Genomic DNA, 22,417 nt, shown 5'->3' on the forward strand with positions numbered 1-22,417 from the left:
TGTTGATGCTCTGACCCAAGAGTAATGGGAGGTGGTGGAGGAGGTGTGCAGAGTCCTGGAACCCTTTGAGCAGGTCACTATGGAGATCAGTGGAGAGAGGTAGAGTAAGCAGTTATTACTACATCATTATTTAATCCAGTATTATATATGTATATGAGCAGTAGATGAGAATTTAGTATCAGTAGACAAAACATGAACCTGAACTAATAAGTTACTGTCTTTTCAGCTATGTGACAGCTTCAAAAATGATACTCCTGTGCAAGGGTCTGCAGCGAATCACAGCCAGCCGCCAGAGAGAAGCAAATGTAACCACAGGACATGTGGCAGAGTTGATGGACACCCTATGTTCATCAATGGACAGAAAGTTCCACAGAATGGAATATAATCACCTGCTATCAGAAACCGCTGCACTTGACCCACAGGTTTAAGAAGTTAGCCTTCAGTGATGCCAGAGCGATTGATGAAGCTCTTCAAAGAATAACCTCAGCAGCAGGGAGAGATAGCCCCAGTAGTCAGCTGGCTCAGGCACCAAGGCAACAGGAAGAAGAGGGATCAGATGGAGCAGAAGCACCAGAAGTAGTGCCACAAACTCAGTCTGCTGTTTGGATGCTGTTTGTCAATGAGCAACTGGGAATGTAGCACGAATGTAGCACGAAGGAATCCCTCAGCAGATGCCATAATGGAGGTCCGATCCTATTTGGAGGAGCACCTCCTTTGGAGGAGCCCCTCCTCTGCAGATCCTTTCAGCTGGTGGAAGAACAAGGCCTCTGTCTACCCACAGCTTACTAAAGTCATGACAGGGAGACTCTGCATAGTGGCCACATCCGTTCCCTCTGAGAGGGTCTTCTCGAAAACGGGACAAATAATTACTGAGAGAAGAAACCGCATCAGCCCCTTGAAAGTGAGGCAGCTTGCATTTCTGAACGCAAATCTCTCATAAAAGCAAAATATGGTCAGCATTGTGGTGTGCTGCTGGTTATAACATAGCAATAAAGAAGAGAGAGAAAAGAGGGACCAGTTTAATGTTTTAAGTGGGATGCTGCAGTTTTGCACATCATTTATTTGTCTTTGATATGGTGCAATATTCTATTATGTTGTTCAGATTGTGTTTGTTTTGAATGTTTAGATTTATATGCACTTTGTTTACATACATTAAAAAGTTATACTTTAAATGCAAATGTTTAATAGCATTATTTTTCAAAACAAACCAATGCATTTTTAAATACATTGTGGTTAAGGTAGAGTAGAGATGTAATGTAATAATTTAATTAGAATTGTTTTAACACCAATCATAGTCAAACTATCGCAAACTGTTTGACTTGAAAAAATACAAAACATATAAAGAGCCGTTTGGGAGCCAAAAGAGCCGGCTCTTTTTGGTGAGCTGAGCCGAACGGGCTGGCTCACTGAAAAGAGCCGGAATGCCCATCACTGCTGTCTGTCACTTCCTGTATCAATAAAGCTTAACCTCCATACAATTAAAGAATTGGCCAATAGGAAAATAAATATTTAGTTACCAGGTAAAGAAATAGGTAAACAGTTATTTCCTGTAACACAGATTCACAACCAATCAGCAACGTCTATAACTGCCATATAAATTAAATTATTACCCAGGAAATAATCCAGAAAACAGATACAGTTTTCAACATTTTGTGTTTCTATCTGAAGCTAAATGGTTGTAAGGCTCAATACGATGTAATGGATCTTGGACCAAGTTACTGAATAGCGTGTCTTGCTCGCCAGACTCATACAGTGGATGTGAGAAGAGACTACTGTATCACTGACAATGAGGTTTGTTGTTGTCTGAAGGAGCGCTATGAGTCTGTGGTGAAGAAGACCTTAGAGAAGTGCCAGAGGGCCAAACAGAGACTGAGCCAGGGCTCTCGAGGAAGGAAGACCAACAACAAGAGCGGTAAATGAATAAAGAATATGTTTCAAATGGCGCCCTATTTCCTATCTGGTGCACTACTTTTGAGTGTCTATTTGACTTTGCTTCATCTTCTTAACCCTTCAGCTACCGAGCTTTATTCTTTCACCCTGTAACATCTTTAGACCTTAACTTTCGTCCGATTTCCTACCCTTTCTTACTTGTAATTGTCTATCTCTGTCTTGTATTTTCTATGCTATTTTTTTCTCTGTCCTTGTGCGTTGTCTTTTCTCCACTGTGCTTGGCTCTGCTGTAGTTCCTCGCAGCTCTCCTCTGACTGCCTGGGAGAGGGCTCTGGTCTGTCGCCTCCTGACCCCTACATGCTCCTACCTAGCCAGGAGAAGGAGTCATAGTTGTCAGTCAAGAGAAGAGGAAGGTACTTCCAAAAGCCTGTGGAATAACAGTTATACACTGAGTGTTCAAAATATTAGGAACACCTGCTCTTTCCATGACATAGACTGACCCTTATTGATGTCACTTGTTGAATCCACTTCAAATAAGTGTAGATGAATGGGACGAGACAGGTTAAATAAGGATCCAAAACATGGATTGTGTATGTGTGCCATTTAGACGGTGTAAGTGCCTTTGAACAGGGTATTAGGTGCCAGTCGCACCGGTTTGTGTCAAGAACTGCAACACTGCTGGGTTTTCCACGCTCAACAGTTTCCCGTCTGTATGTTGCACCATAATGTTCGGTATACATAGACATTTTATTATTAATTAAGAACATTAAGAATTATTTATACATTTATTAAGAACAAATTCTTATTTTCAATGCTGGCCTGTTCAGGCAGAAGGACAGATTTGTACCTTGTCAGCTCGGGGATTTGAACTTGCAACCTTTCGGTTACTAGACCAACACTCTAACCACTAGGCTACCCTGCCGCCCCACATGTATAAAGACCAAATCAAATCAGATGTATTTATAAAGCCCTTCCTTACATCAGCTGATATCTCAAAGTGCTGTACAGAAACCCCAAACAGCAGGCAATGCAGGTGTAGAAGACCAGATCTCAATCCAAGAAAAAGGACATAGCATCAATAAAGTGTATTTGGTTAAATTAATTGATTTTAGGGGAATACGTTCCAATATGGATTCGGACAATGCTTACTTAATTACTTATTTACATGACCAGATTTCCCACCAAAATGAAAAGCTCAGTTTAGCTATTAGCAGGCAAATGATCTACTGACTCTCTGCTTCCTTTCCTCTCCTTTTTTCAAACATTGTTGGGCACACTCACATTCTTTCACTGTATCCCTTGCTAACCGTCACCCCATTGCTCCAAAACAATGAAACCATCTGGTTCAGCTGTCCATGTTTGTCCCCGTTCAGCTTCATGCCACTCCATACCTGCCACTGCCACCAACTGTCATAAATCACCACACCGCTCTGGCACACCTGACCACCACCGGGTGCAGGCAGGCCTCCAGGCAGACTACCGCTCTGGCACACCTGACCACCACCGGGTGCGGGCAGGCCTCCAGGCAGACTACCGCTCTGGCACACCTGACCACCACCGGGTGCAGGCAGGCCTCCAGGCAGACTACCGCTCTGGCACACCTGACCACCACCGGGCACAATCAGACTTCCAGGCAAATCTCCGGGCAGACTACCGGTCTATCATCTGGGCAAACTACCAGGTAGCCACCTCCCTCAGTCCCAGCCTTACACTCTTAGAAAAAAGGGTTACAAAAGGGTTCTTCAGCTGTCCCCATAGGAGAACCCTATTTGGTTCCAGGCAGAACCCTTTTGGGTTCGATGTAGAACCCTCTGTAGAAAGGGTTCTACCTGGAACCGAAAAGGGTTCTTCTAATAGTTCTCCTATGGGGACAGCCGAAGTCCCCTTTTTAGAGTGTAGCAGCAACTGATCCATCATCAGGGCACAGGTAATATTACATCACAGGTTATATTACATCACAGGTTATATTACATCACAGGTAAATGACATCACAGGTAATATTACATCACAGGTTATATAACATCACAGGTAATACCTGCTGGAAATGTAATTGTAAACATAGAGATAGACAGTTTCATCTCTATGACTGTTAGATGTCTGGGTCGACTGGGTTGGTGGGATGGTGTTGTTATTTTGTCTCCATGTAATGCACGAACTTGAGGGAAATTATTTCATTGGAGGAAGACAATAAACTCTATATTCTTTTCATTCATTTTCTATTCTATTCATTCATCATGTATACTGGATTACTGGACGATATTCATTGTCATACTCTAACAGAGAGGCACACATTTCTATACATTTTTGAAAATACAACATTTAATGGTTATAAGCCTAAATTACTTTGATGTCTTTCTGCCGTCCCAAAATGACCGTAATAAAATGAGCTTGTAACATGGCTCCATTCCTTCTGTCTCATGTTTCTATCATATATATGCTGGATTGTTAGGTAGATTATATTAACTGTCGTAATCTACAGAAGACACACGTTTGAAAGATAACAGACAAATGTCCCTTTTCTGGAAGCATGTTTACCAATAATAAACCTCAATCACTGCAGTAAAATGATCTGTTGATTTGTTATAAAGTTGACAGACTGCAGTAAAATGATCTGTTGATTTGTTATGAAGTTAACAAACTGCAGTAAAATGATCTGTTGATTTGTTATGAAGTTAACAAACTGCAGTAAAATGATCTGTTGATTTGTTATAAAGTTAACAGACTGCAGTAAAATGATCTGTTGATTTGTTATGAAGTTAACAAACTGCAGTAAAATGATCTGTTGATTTGTTATGATGCTAACAGACTGCAGTAAAATGATCAGTTGATTTGTTATGATGCTAACAGACTGCAGTAAAATGATCAGTTGATTTGTTATGATGCTAACAGACTGCAGTAAAACGGTCTTGTAACATGTCTGTTGATTTATTATGAAGTTAAAAGCAGCACAGCAGAAGGAGAGTGAGAGGACGTTCAGGAGGAATAGACAGCAGCCTCACATACCCAATGCTCCTGTGAAAGTGTTACCCACAAACATACAGAGCAGAGATGGAGTGCCCTCTCCAGAACGGTATGTGATTGTTTGTCTGCTACTACGTCTGGATGTTGTGTCACACAAACTACTTATCATGCAGAGAGAGCACTCTGTTGAGAATTGTTGTGTATAATTTAACCAACCACACATCTTGTGGAATGCGTCTAACCTTTCCAGTAAATGGATGTTGTTTGCTTATTTATCTCAACAAAAGTATACTCCTCTTCTTCTTTTTTTCAGGAAACCTGTGATCAGACACAAACCTGTGATCAGACAGCCTCCATCACAGCAGGTTGGGCTGGAACTGTACCCTGTTCCGGAGGAGGATGGTCCTCCAGTCTCCAACCAAACCCTCTCCCCTGGGAACTCACGGCCCAGCCAGACCATCTCTCCTTGGGCTCCAGTCTCCAATCACACCCTCTCCCCTGGGAACTCACGGCCCGGCCAGACCATCTCTCCTCGGGCTCCAGTCTCCAATCACACCCTCTCCCCTGGGAACTCACGGCCTAGCCAGACCATCTCTCCTTGGGCTCCAGTCCCCAATCATACCCTCTCCACCGGGAACTCACAACCAATCAGGATCTCAGCAGCAGCATGGGACCAGGTCCAACCATTCGTAGGCTCAGCAGAACCTCAGACAGTCCCCACACCTAGAACTGAGGGCGATACAGGTGAGAGAGAGCATCTAAAAATGCAAGGTACTGCACCTTCAACTACTATTTATTTCTAGAATTCCCTAGATACATTTCAGATATTGTAATGTAGAGTGTAGGGTTGTGGTCAATTCCATTTGAGTTCAGTCAATGCAGGAAGTCCAGTTCTACCCATGTGGTTCAATGTGAATTTGAACTCTTATGAGTGACTCTTAAGACATGTAAACCTCCTCAGGCCCCCTTCCTGGAGCCCCCTCCTGCACCAGGCCGTCTGCTGGCACCATGGATCCAGAGGAGGCCTCATGTCTTCTGGCCGAGAAGAGAAGAGAGGCCCGTCTGAAGAGAGAGAGAGAGCAGGAGGAATGCCTGCGCAGGGAAGAGATAGAGAGGTACGCACAGAGGGCCACCTTACATTTTCCCATCTGTCTTCTACTGACCCAACATTCATCTTCCCAGTAGGAAAAACAACCTGAGTAATCTTTTTGCCTAAAAGACAAAAATCTGGTTGTGAAAAAAGAAGTAGTCTAAAGCAGGGTTTCCAAAAATCGGTCTTGGCCCCCCAGGTCCCCCCCCCAGGTCCCCCCCGCCCAGGTGACCCCCCCCAGGTGACCCCCTCCAGATGCCCCCCCAGGTGCCCCCCACCAGGTTCCCCCCCCCCCCCCCAGGTTCCACCCCAGGTTATCTGGGGGGATTATCTGAATCAGCTGTGTACTGCTAGGGCAAAAACCAAAACATGCACCCAGGGGGGACCCTGGGACCGAGTTTGGGAAAACCTGGTCTAAGGAGCATTTCACATGTTCAGAGGATAGATTCATTTGTATGGTGATGTGCTTGCACATGTTACGTAATGTCATGTCATGTGACATCACTGGAGAGGCAGAGAGGAGCTGGAGAGCAGGAGGGCAGAGGAGCAAGCACGACTCGAGGCTGAGGTCCAGTGGCTGGTAGTGGAGAGGAGGGAGGAAGAGGAGCAGAGGCATGCAGAGGAGGAGAGAGTCATCCGGGCCACACAGGAAGCTGCTCTCCTCCAGAAACAGGTGAGGGATCTGGTCTATTAACACAATTTTAGTAGAAGCCCAACTTCGTCCATTTATGTACGGTATATAACGTTTATATCAGTGTTGATAATGTAGCATCTGGTTCCGTAATGGCTTTGGTTCTCTGTGTCCTGTCCCAGAGAGAGGAGGAGGAGGCCCAGGCCAGGGACAAGGCAGAGCTGCAGAGAGAGAAGCACTTCCAGAAGGAGGAGGAACAACGGCAGGAGAGGAAAAAGGTGACAATGGAGGGAAGACGTGAACTCTACGCAGTTATGAGAAACACCAGGGTCGTTATGTGCCATTTTCTTATCATTCTGAAATTCTTCATAGGATATTCTAGGGGATCCAGATAGTGTAAAATTGACTACAAGAGAGCACCCAGGATCTTTATTTATTGGCGTTCAACTTCCATACATGGGGTGGAGGGATGTTAGGGGTAATTGTTGTTGTGTTTCACAAAAAAATAACATTATTTTTATAAGGGGGAAATGTTATGTTATTAAAAATTAGTTTTGACAAGGGTGTTATGAAATTCTAAATGAAAGCTTTTAAGACTTTTCAGACTTCTTTTTGTTTTCAGCGACTGGAGTTGATCATGAGGAGGACAAGGAAGACCTCAACTGAAGATAAAAAAGTAAGTCCACCAGCCTAGTTCAGAGGAACAGTACATTGCCCTGAAGCACACAGGTTTTCTGCCAAAAGTACCGAAGTTGACTTTCTTTTTGCTTAAGAGGTTAATTACCACCGTTTAAAAAAAGAAAAATTGTCCTTGACCAAACTGCTAAAGTTGCTTTCATGATGTGATTGCTTTCATGCAGAAATCCATCTCAAAGGTAGTGGCTTTAGCTTAAAACTAAACAAAAAGCACTTGTACTTTCCTGCCCCCGATACCATCCTTATTAACCATATTTGACTTTAAAAAAAAAACAGAACTTGCCCTTGCCTTGAAAAGAAATCGACATGATTGTTTTCATGCAGACGCCTGTCCTGAATGGGAAGACAAACAGAAACCCTTCTCCAGAGGAAGCCCAACCAAAAAATAACACTGAGCCTGTGAAGAACGGCAACGGCACTATAGAAGAGGTCATCAACCTAGGGGTCGGGACGGGGACAAAGCCATCCAATCTAGGTCTGAGTGGCGTGGAAGACAACATGGTTCCTGTCGTGGCCTTCAGAGAACGCAGGTATATACACTCCCATTCAAAAGTTTGGGGTCACTTAGAAATGTTATTGTTTTTGTAAGAAAAGCACATTCTTTTGTCCATTAAAATAACTTCAAACCTGCAAAACACCAGTCTCAATGTCAACAGTGAAGAGGCGACTCTGGGATGCTGGCCTACTAGGCAGATTTGCAAAGAAAAAGCCATATCTCAGACTGGCCAATAAAAATAAAGGATTAAGATGGGCAAAAGAACACAGATACTGGACAGAACTCTGCCTAGAAGGCCAGCATCCTTGAACTGCCTCTTCACTGTTGACGTTGAGACTGGTGTTTTACAGGTACTACTTAATGAAGCTGCCAGTTGAGGACTTGTGAGGCGTCTGTTTCTCAAACTAGACACTCTAATGTACTTGTCCTCTTGCTCAGTTGTGCACCGGGGCCTCCCACTCCTCTTTCTATTCTGGCTAGAGACAGCTTGCTCTGTTCTGTGAAGGGTGTAGATCACAGATCTTCAATTATAAATCAGCCGTTTCCAGCTACAATAGTCATTTACAACATTAACAATGTCTACACTGTATTTCTGATCAATTTGATGTTTTATTTATTTATTAAACTTTTATTTAACCAGGAAGGGCTCATTGAGATTTGAAATCTCTTTTTCAAGAGTGTCCTGGCCAAGATAGGCAGCACCAAGTCATTACACAATTACAGACAGACAACATGAAAAACTACAAGTAATCTAGTAAAAAACATAGAATTCACAAGAGTATAACAAAATCACAAAACAACAAATTAGAAACATTGACAGTTCAGGGAATCAGCCTCAAAATTATTTGTCAGTAATTTACATTTATTTTTATTTTAATGGACAAAAAATTGCTTTTCTTTCAAAAAGAAGGACATTTCTAAGTGTATATACAGTTGAAGTCGGAAGTTTACATACACTTAGGTTGAAGTCATTAAAACTGGTTTTTCAACCACTCCACAAATTTCTTGTTAACTAACTATAGTTTTGTCAAGCCTGTTAGGACATCTACTTTGTGCATGACACAAGTCATTTTTCCAACAATTGTTTACAGACAGATTATTTCACTTATAATTCACTGTATCACAATTCCAGTGGGTCAGAAGTTTACATACACTAAGTTGACTGTGCATTTAAACAGCTTGGAAAATTCCAGAAAATTATGTCATGGCTTTAGAAGCTTCTGATAGGCTAATTGACATAATTTGAGTCAATTGGAGGTGTACCTGTGGGTGTATTTCAAGGTATGTATTTCAATTTTTACTAGGATTAAATGTCACGAATTGTGAAAAACTGAGTTTAAATGTATTTGGCTAAGGTGTATGTAAACTTCCGACTTCAACTGTATATTTATACACTGCTCAAAAAAATAAAGGGAACATTTAAACAACACAATGTAACTCCAAGTCAATCACACTTCTGTGAAATCAAACTGTCCACTTAGGAAGCAACACTGATTGACAATAAATGTCACATGCTGTTGTGCAAATAGAATAGACAACAGGTGGAAATTATAAGCAATTAGCAAGACACCCCCAATAAAGGAGTGGTTCTGCAGCTGGTGAACACAGACCACTTCTCAGTTCCTATGCTTCCTGGCTGATGTTTTGGTCACTTTTGAATGCTGGCGGTGCTTTCACTCTAGTGGTAGCATGAGACAGAGTCTACAACCCACACAAGTGGCTCAGGTAGTGCAGTTCATCCAGGATGGCACATCAATGCGAGCTGTGGCAAGAAGGTTTGCTGTGTCTGTCAGCGTAGTGTCCAAAGCATGGAGGCGCTACCAGGAGACAGGCCAGTACATCAGGAGACGTGGAGGAGGCCGTAGGAGGGCAACAACCCAGCAGCAGGACCGCTACCTCCGCCTTTGTGCAAGGAGTAGCAGGAGGAGCACTGCCAGAGCCCTGCAAAAATACCTCCAGCAGGCCACAAATGTGCAAATGTGTCTGCTCAAACGGTCAGAAACAGACTCCATGAGGGTGGTATGAGGGGAGGGCCCGACATCATGAGGGCTTACAGCCCAACACCGTGCAGGATGTTTGGCATTTGCCAGAGAACACCAAGATTGGCAAATTCGCCACTGGCGCCCTGTGCTCTTCACAGATGAAAGCAGGTTCACACTGAGCACATGTGACAGACGTGACAGAGTCTGGAGATGCCGTGGAGAACGTTCTGCTGCCTGCAACATCCTCCAGCATGACCGGTTTGGTGGTGGGTCAGTCATGGTGTGGGGTGGCATTTCTTTGGGGGGCAGCACAGGCCTCCATGTGCTCGCCAGAGGTAGCCTGAGTGTCATTAAGTACCGAGATGAGATCCTCAGACCCCTTGTGAGACCATATGCTGGTGCGGTTGGCCCTGGGTTCCTCTCAATGCAAGACAATGCTAGACCTCATGTGGCTGGAGTGTGTCAGCAGTCCCTGCAAGAGGAAGGCATTGATGCTATGGACTGGCCCGCCCGTTCCCCAGACCTGAATCCAATTGAGCACATCTGGGACATCATGTCTCGCTCCATCCACCAACGCCACGTTGCACCACAGACTGTCCAGGAGTTGGCGGATGCTTTAGTCCAGGTCTGGGAGGAGATCCCTCAGGAGACCATCCGCCACCTCATCAGGAGCATGCCCAGGCGTTGCAAGGAGGTCATACAGGCACATGGAGGCCACACACACTACTGAGCCTCATTTTGACTTGTTTTAAGGACATTACATCAAAGTTGGATCAGTCTGTAGTGTGGTTTTCCACTTTAATTTTGAGTGTGACTCCAAATCCAGACCTCCATGGGTTGATACATTTGATTTCCATTGATTATTTTTGTGTGATTTTGTTGTCAGCACATTCAACTATGTAAAGAAAAAAGTATTTAATAAGAATATTTCATTCATTAAGATCTAGGATGTGTTATTTTAGTGTTCCCTTTATTTTTTTGAGCAGTGTATATAATATAACCCTATATATATATTTTTTTTTAATGTAACCTTATTTATTTAACTAGGCAAGTCAGTTAACGGCCTAGGAACAGTGGGTTAACTGCCTTGTTCAGGGGCAGGACGACAGATTTGTACCTTGTCAGCTCAGGGATTCGATCCAGCACCCTTTCGGTTACTGGCCCAACACTCTAAGCACTAGGCTACCTGCCGCCCCTACACAGTATATTTGTCTGTTTGATCATGTCTTATGATGTATGTTCTGTGATATAATGTTATCTGAAGTGATGTTATTGTATGTTGCCAAGTACATTTTCTTATGGAACATTAATGTATTAACTCATTTGTTCATTCAGGTCCCTGCTAACTCTGACCGGCATGGAGGAGATCCAGTCCCATCAGAGGGCAGGTGAGAGCTCATCACATCCTCCGTCAGCTCATCTATACTCTCTATGCTATGTAGATATTACACTAGAGTCGTGAACACTAGAGCCCCCCCAAAAGTCCAAGATTTCTACCGCCAAGAGGTTATGGGCTCTCAATATTCAAAGTTTGATTCTAACCCGGAAGCAGATTACATATTTAAGGTCTCTCAATTATTTCTTTGTATGTGTCTCTAAGTCTAAGATATGTATGTGAATCAACTGATTTTATGTTATTAACCCATTTCTATCACACACTCCTTAGAAGTTATCTGAGTATCGTACAGATCAGAGAGGGGAGACAACCCATCCACGAATCTTTCCACAGCTGTGGCGTTTTGTCCTTTTTTTTGACAAAGAAAGGAATAACTGCAGCCTTTTTCCTGCCCTGCACTTTTAGAGAGTATGTGATGAGAAACACACATTTCTCTGGAGGACTTTCTGATCTCGAAGGAGCTTACCACCATTTGGTCACACTTCTCTTTAATCCAAAATGTCACGAGCTGCATTTGTCATCACCATGTACAACACTAGACAGGGGAGCTTGTTTGTCATTGCAACAACTCTGAACAATGTTTTATCTAGTCTGTAAATGAGGGTCCATGCCTCATAGCTGCAGATTTAAACTGATTAAATGAGTAGTTTGATATGATGGGCGTTAAGATACACAATTGACTAATATACATTTTTAACTGTATTGGCACTGAATGTCTCCCAATCATGTCTGATGTTTTTAGCCATGTGCTTTAGCTTTTCCTAACTATGCTGCTATTTGAACACTTTGCCTTCCAGTTAACAGGATAGTGGTGTGCTAGTTTCAGAGCAAAAGCTTTTGTTTTGAGTTCAAATAAAGGCCACTTTCTGACTATAATCTAATAATATTTTTCAAAGCTGCTATGGAACTTGTGTGGTTTGTCATTTTAGAGAACTATACTCACTTGAGGGTGGACCACTTCCAAAAGTATTTTGGCAGTTCCTTACTTGGAAATTGTGCAATCATTTTAGAAAACAAATAAGAGTGAAGTGTAAAATGTAAGTTTGTCTTTTAAAGTGTAAAAACAAATAAAGCAATGCACTGATAAAACGATGTGATCTGGTATGAGTAGGTTGTCACTTGTTTCATACACTGCACTCCTGTCCACGTACAGAGCATTCAGAAAGTATTCAGACCCCTTCACTTTTTCCACATGTTGTTATGTTACAGCCTTATTATAAAATGGATTCAATTACATATGTTTTCTCATCAATCTATACACAATACCCCATAATGACAAAGCGAAAACAGGTTTGTATACATTTTTTTTTTTTAAACATACCTTATTTACATAAGTATTCAGACCCTTTGCTATGAGAAGTTTTGAACCACCAAGCCTCTTCCTAGAGCTGGCCGCCCAGCAAAACTGAGCAATCGGGAAAAGGGCCTTGGTCAGGAAGGTGACCATCGGGTTGATGGTGACTCTAACAGAGTGCCTGAGTTCCTCTGTTAAAAATGGGAGAACCTTCCAGGAGGACAACCATCCTTGCAGTACTCCACCAATTAGGCCTTTACGGTAGAGTGGCCACTACTCAGTTAAAGGCACATGACAGCCTGCTTTGAGATTGCCAAAAGGCACTTAAAAACTCTCAGCCCATGAGAAACAAGATTCTCTGGGTCTGATGAAACCAAGATTGAACTCTTTGGCCTGAACGCCAAGCGTCACATCTGGAAGAAACCTGGCACCAACCCTACGGTGGCAGCATCATGCTGTGGGGATGTTATTCAGCGGGAGGAACTAGGAGATTAGTCAGGATCGAGGGAAAGATGAACGGAGTACAGAGAGATCCTTGATGAAAACCTGCTCCAGAGCACTTAGGACCTCAGACTGGGGAGAAGGTTCACCTTCCAACAGGACAATGACCCTAAGCACACCGCCAAGACAACCAGGATTGGCTTCGAGACAAGTCTCTGAATGTCCTTGAGTGGCCCAGGCAGAGCCTGGACTTAAACCCGTATGAACATCTCTGGAGACCTGAAAATAGCTGTGCAGCGACACTCCCCATCCAACCTGACAGAGCTTGAGAGGATCTGCAGAGAAGAATGGGAGAAACTCCCCAAATACAGGTGTGCCAAGCTTGTATCGTCATACCCAAGAAGACTAGAGGCTGTAATCGCTGCCAAAGGTGCTTCAACAAGGTACTGAGTAAAGGGTCTGAATACTTATGGAAATGTGATCTTTTTTCTTCTTTTATATCATTTGAAAAAATGTAAAAAAAAATGTTTGTTTTTTTGTCATTATGGGCTATTGTGTGTAGATTGATGAGGATAATATATATTTTTTTATCCATTTTAACATAAGACTGTAACGTGACAAAATGGGAAAAAGTCAATGGGTCTGAATACTTGCTGTATAAATGCCGCGTTCACGTGCTAGGAAACTCTGAAATGTTCGACTTGCTAACTGGTTGAAAGCGGCACATGTATAACTACCACCAGTTAGGAAGTCTGAAATGTAAAGTTTCCTAGTTCCGACTAGCACCTGAACGCAGCATTAAATAATGGTTTGTGAACTGTAAAAGCATTGAATCTGTATAAAAATGAAAATAAGACCTCTTTTCCCCCCGTTCACAAGTGCAATATGGATGTAAATGCTTAGAACACAACAGTGTGATCACTCAGAAAATAAAACGCCTTAACATCATTAAAAATATCATCACGACACAGTAATCATTGTCAGGTTCAAAGGTAATGGCAAGTCAGTTCAAACAGTGATATGCATATCTCACATCTCAGTCCGTGTCCTGAAGCAGAGAGGTGTCGGTCCGTGTCCTGAAGCAGAGAGGTGTCGGTCCGTGTCCTGAAGCAGAAAGGTGTCGGTCCGTGTCCTGAAGCAGAGAGGTGTCGGTCCGTGTCCTGAAGCAGAGAGGTGTCGGTCCGTGTCCTGAAGCAGAGAGGTGTCGGTCCGTGTCCTGAAGCAGAGAGGTGTCGGTCCGTGTCCTGAAGCAGAGAGGTGTCGGTCCGTGTCCTGAAGCAGAGAGGTGTCGGTCCGTGTCCTGAAGCAGAGAGAGCTCCAGTGGACAGGTTAGGAGGATGGAGGCATCTGAATCGCCTGCAGTAACTCCCTGGTCTGCTCCGTCTGTGCATGCACCCATTTTAGCTGCTTCTCCAGCACACTACCACTCATCAGCACTGAAAACTCTCCGTCTGAAGAATAACATGACATAGCAGAGCAGAGCATTACATAGTATAACACAACAACAAGCCATTGACTATAACTGCATGTACCTGCCCTTATGTTAATGCACTTCAGTTTATGTTTCTCAGGATAACTGACTAGAAAGTAGTGTTATTGACATCAAGCACAGAAATGTGGTATTTTAGGCATAGACAGCATGACTGGTTAAAGTGTTGTTACAAAACCATGACCAACCTTTCTTCAGGTTGCATAGAGTAACAATACTCAGCTGTTGGAATCGCACTTCCTGGTTCTTGAGGTACATCAGGAGATATTCAGAGATGGCAGCGTATTGTGGTGTCAGTAGTTGGATGACATGTTCTGTATGATATATGAGCAACAAGAAAAAAATGCATGTACAGATGTAGGATCTTAATTTGACCTACAGCACCAGTCAAAAGTTTAGACACGCCTACTCATTCAAGGGTTTTTCTTTATTTTTACATTGTAGAATAATAGTGAAGACAAAGCTATGAAATAATACATATGGAATCATGTAGTAACCCCCCCCAAAAAAGTGTTAAATCAAAATATATTTTATATTTGAGATTCTTCAAAGTAGCCACCCTTTGCCTTGATGACAGCTGTGCACACTCGAAGCATTCTCTCAACCAGCTTCATGAGGTAGTCACCTGGAATGCATTTCAATTAAGAGGTGTACCTTGTTAAAAGTTCATTTGCGGAATTTCTTTACTTCTTAATGCGTCTGAGCCAAACAGTTGTGTTGTGACAAGGTAGGGGGTATACAAAAGATAGCTCTATTTGGTAAAAGACCATGTCCATATTATGGCAAGAACAGCTCAAATAAGCAAAGAGAAATGACTGACCATCATTACTTTAAGACATGAAGGTCAGTCAATGCAGAAGTTTTCAAGAACTTCTAAAGATTCTTCAAGTGCTGTCGCAAAAACCATCAAGCGCTATGATGAAACTGGCTCTCATGAGGACCGCCACAGGAAAGAAAGACCCAGAGCTACCTCTGCTGCAGAGGATACGTTCAAATAAATGCTTTGTGAATCAGGCTTTCACGGTCGAATTGCTGCAAATAAACAACTACTAACTGCTTGGTCCAAGAAACATGAGCAATGGGCATTAGACCTTTGTCATTAGTGGGCATTAGACCTTTGTCCTTTGGTTTGATGCGTCCAAATTTGAGGTTTTTGGTTCCAAACGGCGTGTCTTTGTTAGATGCAGGTGAACGGATGATCTCCACATGTGTGGTTCCCACGGTGAAGCATGGAGGAGGACATGCGATGGTGCTTTGTTGGTGACACTTGTCAGTGATTTATTTAGAATTTAGCATCCTTTTTTTTGTTCTTTTTTTTACCCCTTTTTCTCCCCAATTTCGTGGTATCCAATTCTTGTAGTAGCTACTATCTTGTCTCATTGCTACAACTCCCTCGGGAGAGACGAAGGCTGAATGTCATGCGTCCTCCGATACACAACCCAACCAGCTGTACTGCTTCTTAACACAGCGCGCCTCCAACCCGGAAGCCAGCCGCACCAATGTGTCGGAGGCTACACCGTGCACCTGGCAACCTTGCACTGCGCCCGGCCCGCCACAGGAGTCGCTGGTGCGCGATGAGACAAGGAGATCCCTACCGACCAATCCCTCCCTAACCCGGACGACGCTAGGCCAATTGTGCGTCGCCCCACGGACCTCCCGGTCGCGGCCGGTTACGACAGAGCCTGGGCGCCCACCTGGGAGGCCTGAATTTAGCACACTTAACCAGCATGGCTACCACCGCATTCTTCAGCGATACGCCATCCCATCCACTTTGCACTTAGTGGGATTATCATTTGTTTTTCAACAGGACACCTCCAGGCTGTGTAAGGGCTATTTGAACAAGAAGGATTGAGTGATGGAGTGCTGTATCAGATGACCTGGTCTCCACAATAACCTGACCTCAACCCAGTTGGGATGAGTTGGACCGCAGAGTGAAGGAAAAGCAGCCAACAAGTGTTCAGCATATGTGGGAACTCCTTCAAGACTGTTGGAAAAGCATTCCAGGTGAAGCTGGTTGTGAGAAGCAAGACAGAGCGAGAGAGACACAGAGTGAGAGAGACAGACCGAGAGAGACACAGAGCGAGAGAGCAAGAGAGAGAGTGTGCAAAGCTGTCATCAAGGCAAAGGGTGGCTACTTTGAAGAATTTCAAATATATTTTGATTTGTTTAACACTTTTTGGGTTACTACATGATTCCATATGTGTTATTTCATAGTTTTGATGTCTTCACTATTATTCTACAATGTAGGACATAGTAAAAAGAAAGAAAAACCCTTGAATGAGTAGGTGTGTCTAAACTTTTGTCTGGTACTGTATATTGTAAAAGCAAAATAATCCTGCAGCAACAGGATTTGAACATTTAGACCATAATGTAGCTTGATCGGTGGTTCGGCTTTTAGCTGGCCAAAAGTAGGCATCATGAAAAGTGCAATACTGTTAATATAACCGTGTGTGGGCTTTCAGTGAATTTATGTACATCACAAAGCTCATCTGTATGAGCACACATGGGACAATCTTGCTGATACAGACAGTATAGCATTTAAGAGAAAATATATATATTATTGCAAGTATTACACTATCAATCATGGTGCTAGTCACAGATAAAATAAAGGGACTAGACAACAAACAGAATACATGCATATTACCGTTCATCTTTAGTTTGCTGATGATGGAAGCAGACCGATAGGACAGCTCTAGATTGTCCATTTGTGCAGAGAACTTCACCAGACTTGAAACATGTTCAGGAGTCATTTTTGTGGCCAAATGAGACTGAAGTAAGTCTGAAAAGGAAAGAGAAAAGTTGTAATAGAGGTGAGGTGACATAAATTAAACTGGTTTATGAATTGCTTGTATTCTCACCCCAGCTTGTCAGGTGATGTAAACAGGAAGTGACACACAGAACGGTCTCCTCTGAGGTCACACCGGACACAAGGGCCTTGAGAAGTCCCGTTACACACTCACTGTCCATAACAGCCTGTAGACAACACAAGGCTTGATCATCCCATGTCCACATGAATGGAAATGCATTTAAAATGGCTTCCAATAATCACTGCATTCATATGACATCACCAGGTCAGTGTCTCTATATTCATCTTAAAGGACCATTCTTGGTTTGATAAAAGTTATCATGTGACTGAACATATAGATGGAAACCACATCTACATTCCAATGTCCATACTAGCAGACCAGTAAAAATGAAGCAATGTTATGGGCATGCGTTCTACGTAATATGGTAGTGTGGACATTGGAACAGCGCCTCATATTTTAGTGAGTGAATAAGTGAGCGACATGGCAACCCTTATTACCTGCTGTCCCTCGCTGGTGCTGCTGAGGTTGGTGATGGTAACAACACTGTGGTTGATGATGGAGCTGGATCTGTGACAGAGGAGCAGCTGCCCTATCACCTGTACCAGGCCCTCATTCACCAGGCCCTCCTAGAGGGAAACACAATGAATACGGATTGCTAACACCGGTACAAATAACATTGATTGTAATCACCACCATCATTATATAATAGATAGAATCCTGTCAGATATGTCAAACCTGAGATTCGAACCAACAACCCTCCAGATACTATGCCACCTCTCTAACCTTGAAGCTACAGCTGCACCCATCAACATCTAGTTTAAAAAATCTCACTCTATTGGGTTGGTGTGTGGCTAGCTCAGACAGTAGTGCTATAGCAGACTCAGTCAGAGGGGGAGTAACGGAGCACAGCAGGGCCTTCAGAGGCAACACACAGTTCAGGTACATCAGCTGCTCCTGGGTCACAACTACAAAACAAAGCACAACACTGCATCCAATCCACAAGGATCTGTACAATCTGTGTTGAATATGTGCCTAAAACATTAACAGAGTGTGGTCTGTGGTTAAACGTTAGAATTACCATTCCCTGAAAGGATTTGGAGGCATCTGCAAGCTTGGGATGCATTCTAGAAATAAAATACAAACATTTGGAATAAGGTTGAGTAAGAAAACATTTCATGACAGAATACATTTCAGTGTGAAACTGTAACATCTGTTGGACATACTAGTAGATATTCATAGACATCCAGGCATTGTGTTAACTCCAGTTAGCATACTGGGCACAGAGACATAAAAATGGTATTCACAACTTCATCTGACTCTGTGTAAGTAGATACGGGGCCCGAGTGCCAAACTACCTCTAACTTCCTTCATACTGGGCACAGAGACATAAAAATGGTATTCACGACTTCATCTGACTCTGTGTAAGTAGATACGGGGCCTGATTGCCAAAAGACCAACCATTACCTTCTGCACTGATGAGGACATGAGTGTCAGCAGAGACTTCAACAAAAAACGGTCTCCAATGCCCAACATTTTGGGATGATGGCCCGGGACAGTGGCTATATTGCTCAGGGCAGAGCAGCTGTAGAACTAAAATACAGACAGAATATCAGTTCAGTTCAGAGCACAATAGAAGTTCAGGCTGAAGACCACTGGGACAAAATAAGCACACGCTTGGTCATCATGCTATACCCGTACTATTGTTTTAAACAAATAACCACTAAAAAACTGCAGCACATAGTTACTTTGATGTGGGTTTAAAAACAGCAATATTTGGCTTGAGGGCAGGAGACAGTGGATGTTTTACCTGGACCTCACAGTTGGAGGACTGCAACAGAAGTGCCAGTACAGGAATGGCTCCTTCTTGACATAACACCCCCATCGTCCTCTCTAGAAAGAAGAGCAGCAATGAAGGCTAATGTAGTGCCAGATTAATGGAAAGGTAATAGGAGGCAGATAAAATAATGGTCAGATATGGAGACGTACAGTATGTCTAGGAATTAGTTAAGTTGGGACCACATTAATAAATCCATTCCATCTATTCTTCATTGATCTCTATGGTTAAGTGACACGCGTCACTTGTTTTGAAATGTCAGCAAACAATTAGATCACAGCCAACGAATGTGTCATTTGAACTCCACCCACTGTGGTCATATCAATACAGCAACAACCCAGAATGTGGCAGCAACCTGAGATGTGTGCATAGTACAGGGTGTACAGTACATTATGTATTGGTGGACATAGTTCTGTGCAGACCTACCAGACTGTGTGAGGTTTAAAAGGGCCCAGACTGCATTCTGTTGGACTTGGGGATCGTAAGACTTGGCTAAAACCAGTAGTGGAATCACCCCTTCAGCTGACACAATAGCTTCCCGGTTTGAGTCTAAATAAATGTGAGGCAATAACAACAACAAAAAAATACAGATTAAATGTCATGTCTAGTTTGGACAACAGAGTCATGTTGAGTTAGAATAGAATGTTGGGTTAGAATAGAATGTTGAGTTAGAATAGAATGTTGGGTTAGAATAGAATGTTGAGTTAGAATAGAATGTTGGGTTAGAATAGAATGTTGAGTTAGAATAGAATGTTTAGTTAGAAAAGAATGTTTAGTTAGAATAGAATGTTTAGTTAGAATAGAATGTTGGGTTAGAATAGAATGTTGAGTTAGAATAGAATGTTTAGTTAGAAAAGAATGTTTAGTTAGAATAGAATGTTTAGTTAGAATAGAATGTTGGGTTAGAATAGAATGTTGAGTTAGAATAGAATGTTGAGTTAGAATAGAATGTTGAGTTAGAATAGAATGTTGAGTTAGAATAGAATGTTGAGTTAGAATAGAATGTTTGGTTAGAATAGAATGTTGGGTTAGAATAGAATGTTGGGTTAGAATAGAATGTTGAGTTAGAATAGAATGTTGAGTTAGAATAGAATGTTGAGTTAGAATAGAATGTTGAGTTAGAATAGAATGTTGAGTTAGAATAGAATGTTTAGTTAGAATAGAATGTTTAGTTAGAATAGAATGTTGGGTTAGAATAGAATGTTGGGTTAGAATAGAATGTTGGGTTAGAATACATGGAACACGACGTCCCACATGTGTCATGCCTTTCACCTTACATTAACCAGCAAGAATGAAGCCGTGTACATCTTTCAGCAGGGATATCATACATGTTGTGCTTAGCTTCTTATCTGAGAGTAAATCAGTTTGTGGGGAAAGCAAATGTAGAGAAACCTGATCCTATCGATTGTAAACAAGAAATTCATTGACAATAGCACCAGCACTTTGTTGCACTAATGTTGTAATGTGTATGTCGTCGTGTGTAGGTGTTGTTATGTCTCAGCCAGTGATATCTAGTCACTGGCTGGGGATCAATAAAGTGTGTATGTCGTTGTGTGTATTGGTGTTGTAATGTCTCAGCCAGTGACATCTAATTTTCCTCTGGGGATCAATATAGATCAAATCAAACGTAAACACTAGTCCACCAACCTGAGGAGGCCAGTGAGGCAATACATTGGCAGGAGTTACACTGGACAGTGGGGTCCCCAGACTGGAGCATCTCTAGCAGGGGCATCAGCATCCCTGTCTCAATCACCTGCTCCTTACTCACTAGAAGACAGTAGTACAGTGTTTAACCTTGAGACAGTGCATGTGTGTGCGTCTGTGTGTACATACCTTTGTTCTTCACTAGCAGATGAACCAGAGACAGAGTGGTGATCCTCTGAACCTCCATGTCATTAGAGAGGAGTAGGGCTGTGTATGGTTCCAGGAGAGTAACGGGTAGAGGATAATCCACTGCAACAAGACAGGAGGAGAGGAAATCATGTCACCAATCATGTTCCTGTATTTTCAACTACCTATAGAGAGGTATAGGCTGTACAGGATAGCTTTCTGCCTAGAGACCTATTGTCTGCCTCCACGTAACAGGGGGAATCCATTCTTATCTTCCTGCCCTCATGGAAAACATTTGGTCAGACATTTTCATAATACTGGTCACTTCTGTCACAAAGCATATCACTACAATAGAATAGATAAACTGATGAGAGACCTGTACTGCACAGCCACTACAAAACAGTATACTATTACAATGGGATAGAAATCTTTATCATAACAATCTGTCTCAAATATTAACATGACACAATATGCTGCTTAAAATGACTCTTAAACACAGTACACTGACTGAGGTGTGTTCAACTGACCTGTAATAAATGAATGCTGACTGGTGGAGGCTGCTAAGGGGAGGACGGCTCATAATAATGTCTGGAACGGAGCAAAAGGAATGGCATCAAACACATGGAAATCACGTGTCTGATATATTTTATACCATTCCACCTATTCTGCTCCAGCCATTACCACGAGCCGTCCTCCCTAATTAAAGTGCCACAAACCTCCTGTGATGCTGACCCATGATTTCCAGATGCTCCTATGTATTTAATGCCTGTCGACAATACTGGGTTGATCAGTGTAGTTAAAACTTTGATTCGACTGGTGCGCGCGACTACACATCCATTTAGAATACCAATACCTGTGTCCAGGTGGTTCAGTAGTGTCCGAGCAGCCTGTCTCTCGTGCTGCTCTGAGATATAGGATGCAACAGTTGCTCTCTTCTTCCGCAGACAGCTACATCTTGACAGGCTCTTTATACACTCCGTTATCTTCTGTACAAGTTCAGACGGCAATCTCTTTACATAAGCAACGAAGTCCGTTAGCAGTTGTGCACACTTTTCACATAGTCCGGTGGCCATCTCCAAAGCAAAGTGAAATCAACATTCATTCACTATAGTATAAAAAATATATATTGTTAATATACAATGTATACAGGCTATATGTTACTTATTCGTTGAATTCCAGTAGCAGTGCTCAGGTGGTAGTGTCTTCACAAGCCATGTATTTGCGTGTCTCTGCTGGAACAAAGAAAGATATGCACCTGCCTACCAGTGCCAAGGCATTACCTGTAAAGTGAATGGAGAGTTTAAGACGCCACGTGACATTACTGTTCTCGCCCAGTGGACTGCACGTTCCTTTGTTTCATTCTGAGCATGTATATACAACGAAATATGATTCAACATTCCTTAAAACACCACATTATGAATACATAAAATATAAAATGCATATACGTTTTGCTATTAATTCATTGCTATTCAAAAGTAGAGTTATGCAGAGTATATTCAGAAATGGGTAAAAATGGCTGATGAAAACGTGTAATTTATGTTGAAATGTATGCATGTAAATGTTAAATTGTCTATTGTTTT

The 22,417-nt window shown here is 42.5% G+C and overlaps 2 protein-coding genes across 6 annotated transcripts in view; one reads left to right on the plus strand and one right to left on the minus strand.

Moving 5' to 3' along the window:
• Nucleotides 1-22,417, plus strand: part of LOC110505847 (ensconsin) — a 448,490-nt gene that overhangs the window by 6,762 nt on the left and 419,311 nt on the right. Inside the window, exons 6-17 of one of the 5 annotated variants that reach the window (XM_036962627.1) lie at nt 1,810-1,912; nt 2,184-2,303; nt 3,240-3,571; nt 4,827-4,960; nt 5,165-5,595; nt 5,813-5,966; nt 6,458-6,614; nt 6,755-6,850; nt 7,195-7,248; nt 7,593-7,798; nt 11,082-11,134; nt 11,413-12,323. In XM_036962627.1, coding sequence (XP_036818522.1) covers nt 1,810-1,912; nt 2,184-2,303; nt 3,240-3,571; nt 4,827-4,960; nt 5,165-5,595; nt 5,813-5,966; nt 6,458-6,614; nt 6,755-6,850; nt 7,195-7,248; nt 7,593-7,798; nt 11,082-11,134; nt 11,413-11,423 — 1,851 coding nt within the window. In that variant the 3' untranslated portion in view covers nt 11,424-12,323. Of the gene's footprint in view, nt 1-1,809; nt 1,913-2,183; nt 2,304-3,239; nt 3,572-4,826; nt 4,961-5,164; nt 5,596-5,812; nt 5,967-6,457; nt 6,615-6,754; nt 6,851-7,194; nt 7,249-7,592; nt 7,799-11,081; nt 12,325-22,417 lie in introns of those variants that run through there. The other 4 variants (XM_036962628.1, XM_036962626.1, XM_036962625.1 and 1 more) reach the window with 4 other exon arrangements.
• LOC110505848 (vacuolar protein 8) lies at nt 13,419-22,252 on the minus strand. The gene is made up of 13 exons (XM_021585305.2): nt 21,691-22,252; nt 20,841-20,960; nt 20,655-20,774; nt 19,434-19,556; nt 18,981-19,063; nt 18,638-18,763; nt 18,252-18,297; nt 18,005-18,138; nt 17,671-17,799; nt 17,225-17,339; nt 17,011-17,145; nt 14,555-14,680; nt 13,419-14,328 (listed from the first exon to the last, which is right to left on the minus strand). The coding sequence occupies exons 1-13, from the start codon at nt 21,908-21,910 to the stop codon at nt 14,207-14,209; spliced, it is 1,599 nt and encodes a 532-aa protein (XP_021440980.2). The 5' UTR covers nt 21,911-22,252; the 3' UTR covers nt 13,419-14,206.

Source organism: Oncorhynchus mykiss, chromosome 25, assembly GCF_013265735.2.
Source record: "Oncorhynchus mykiss isolate Arlee chromosome 25, USDA_OmykA_1.1, whole genome shotgun sequence".
NCBI lineage: Eukaryota > Metazoa > Chordata > Actinopteri > Salmoniformes > Salmonidae > Oncorhynchus > Oncorhynchus mykiss.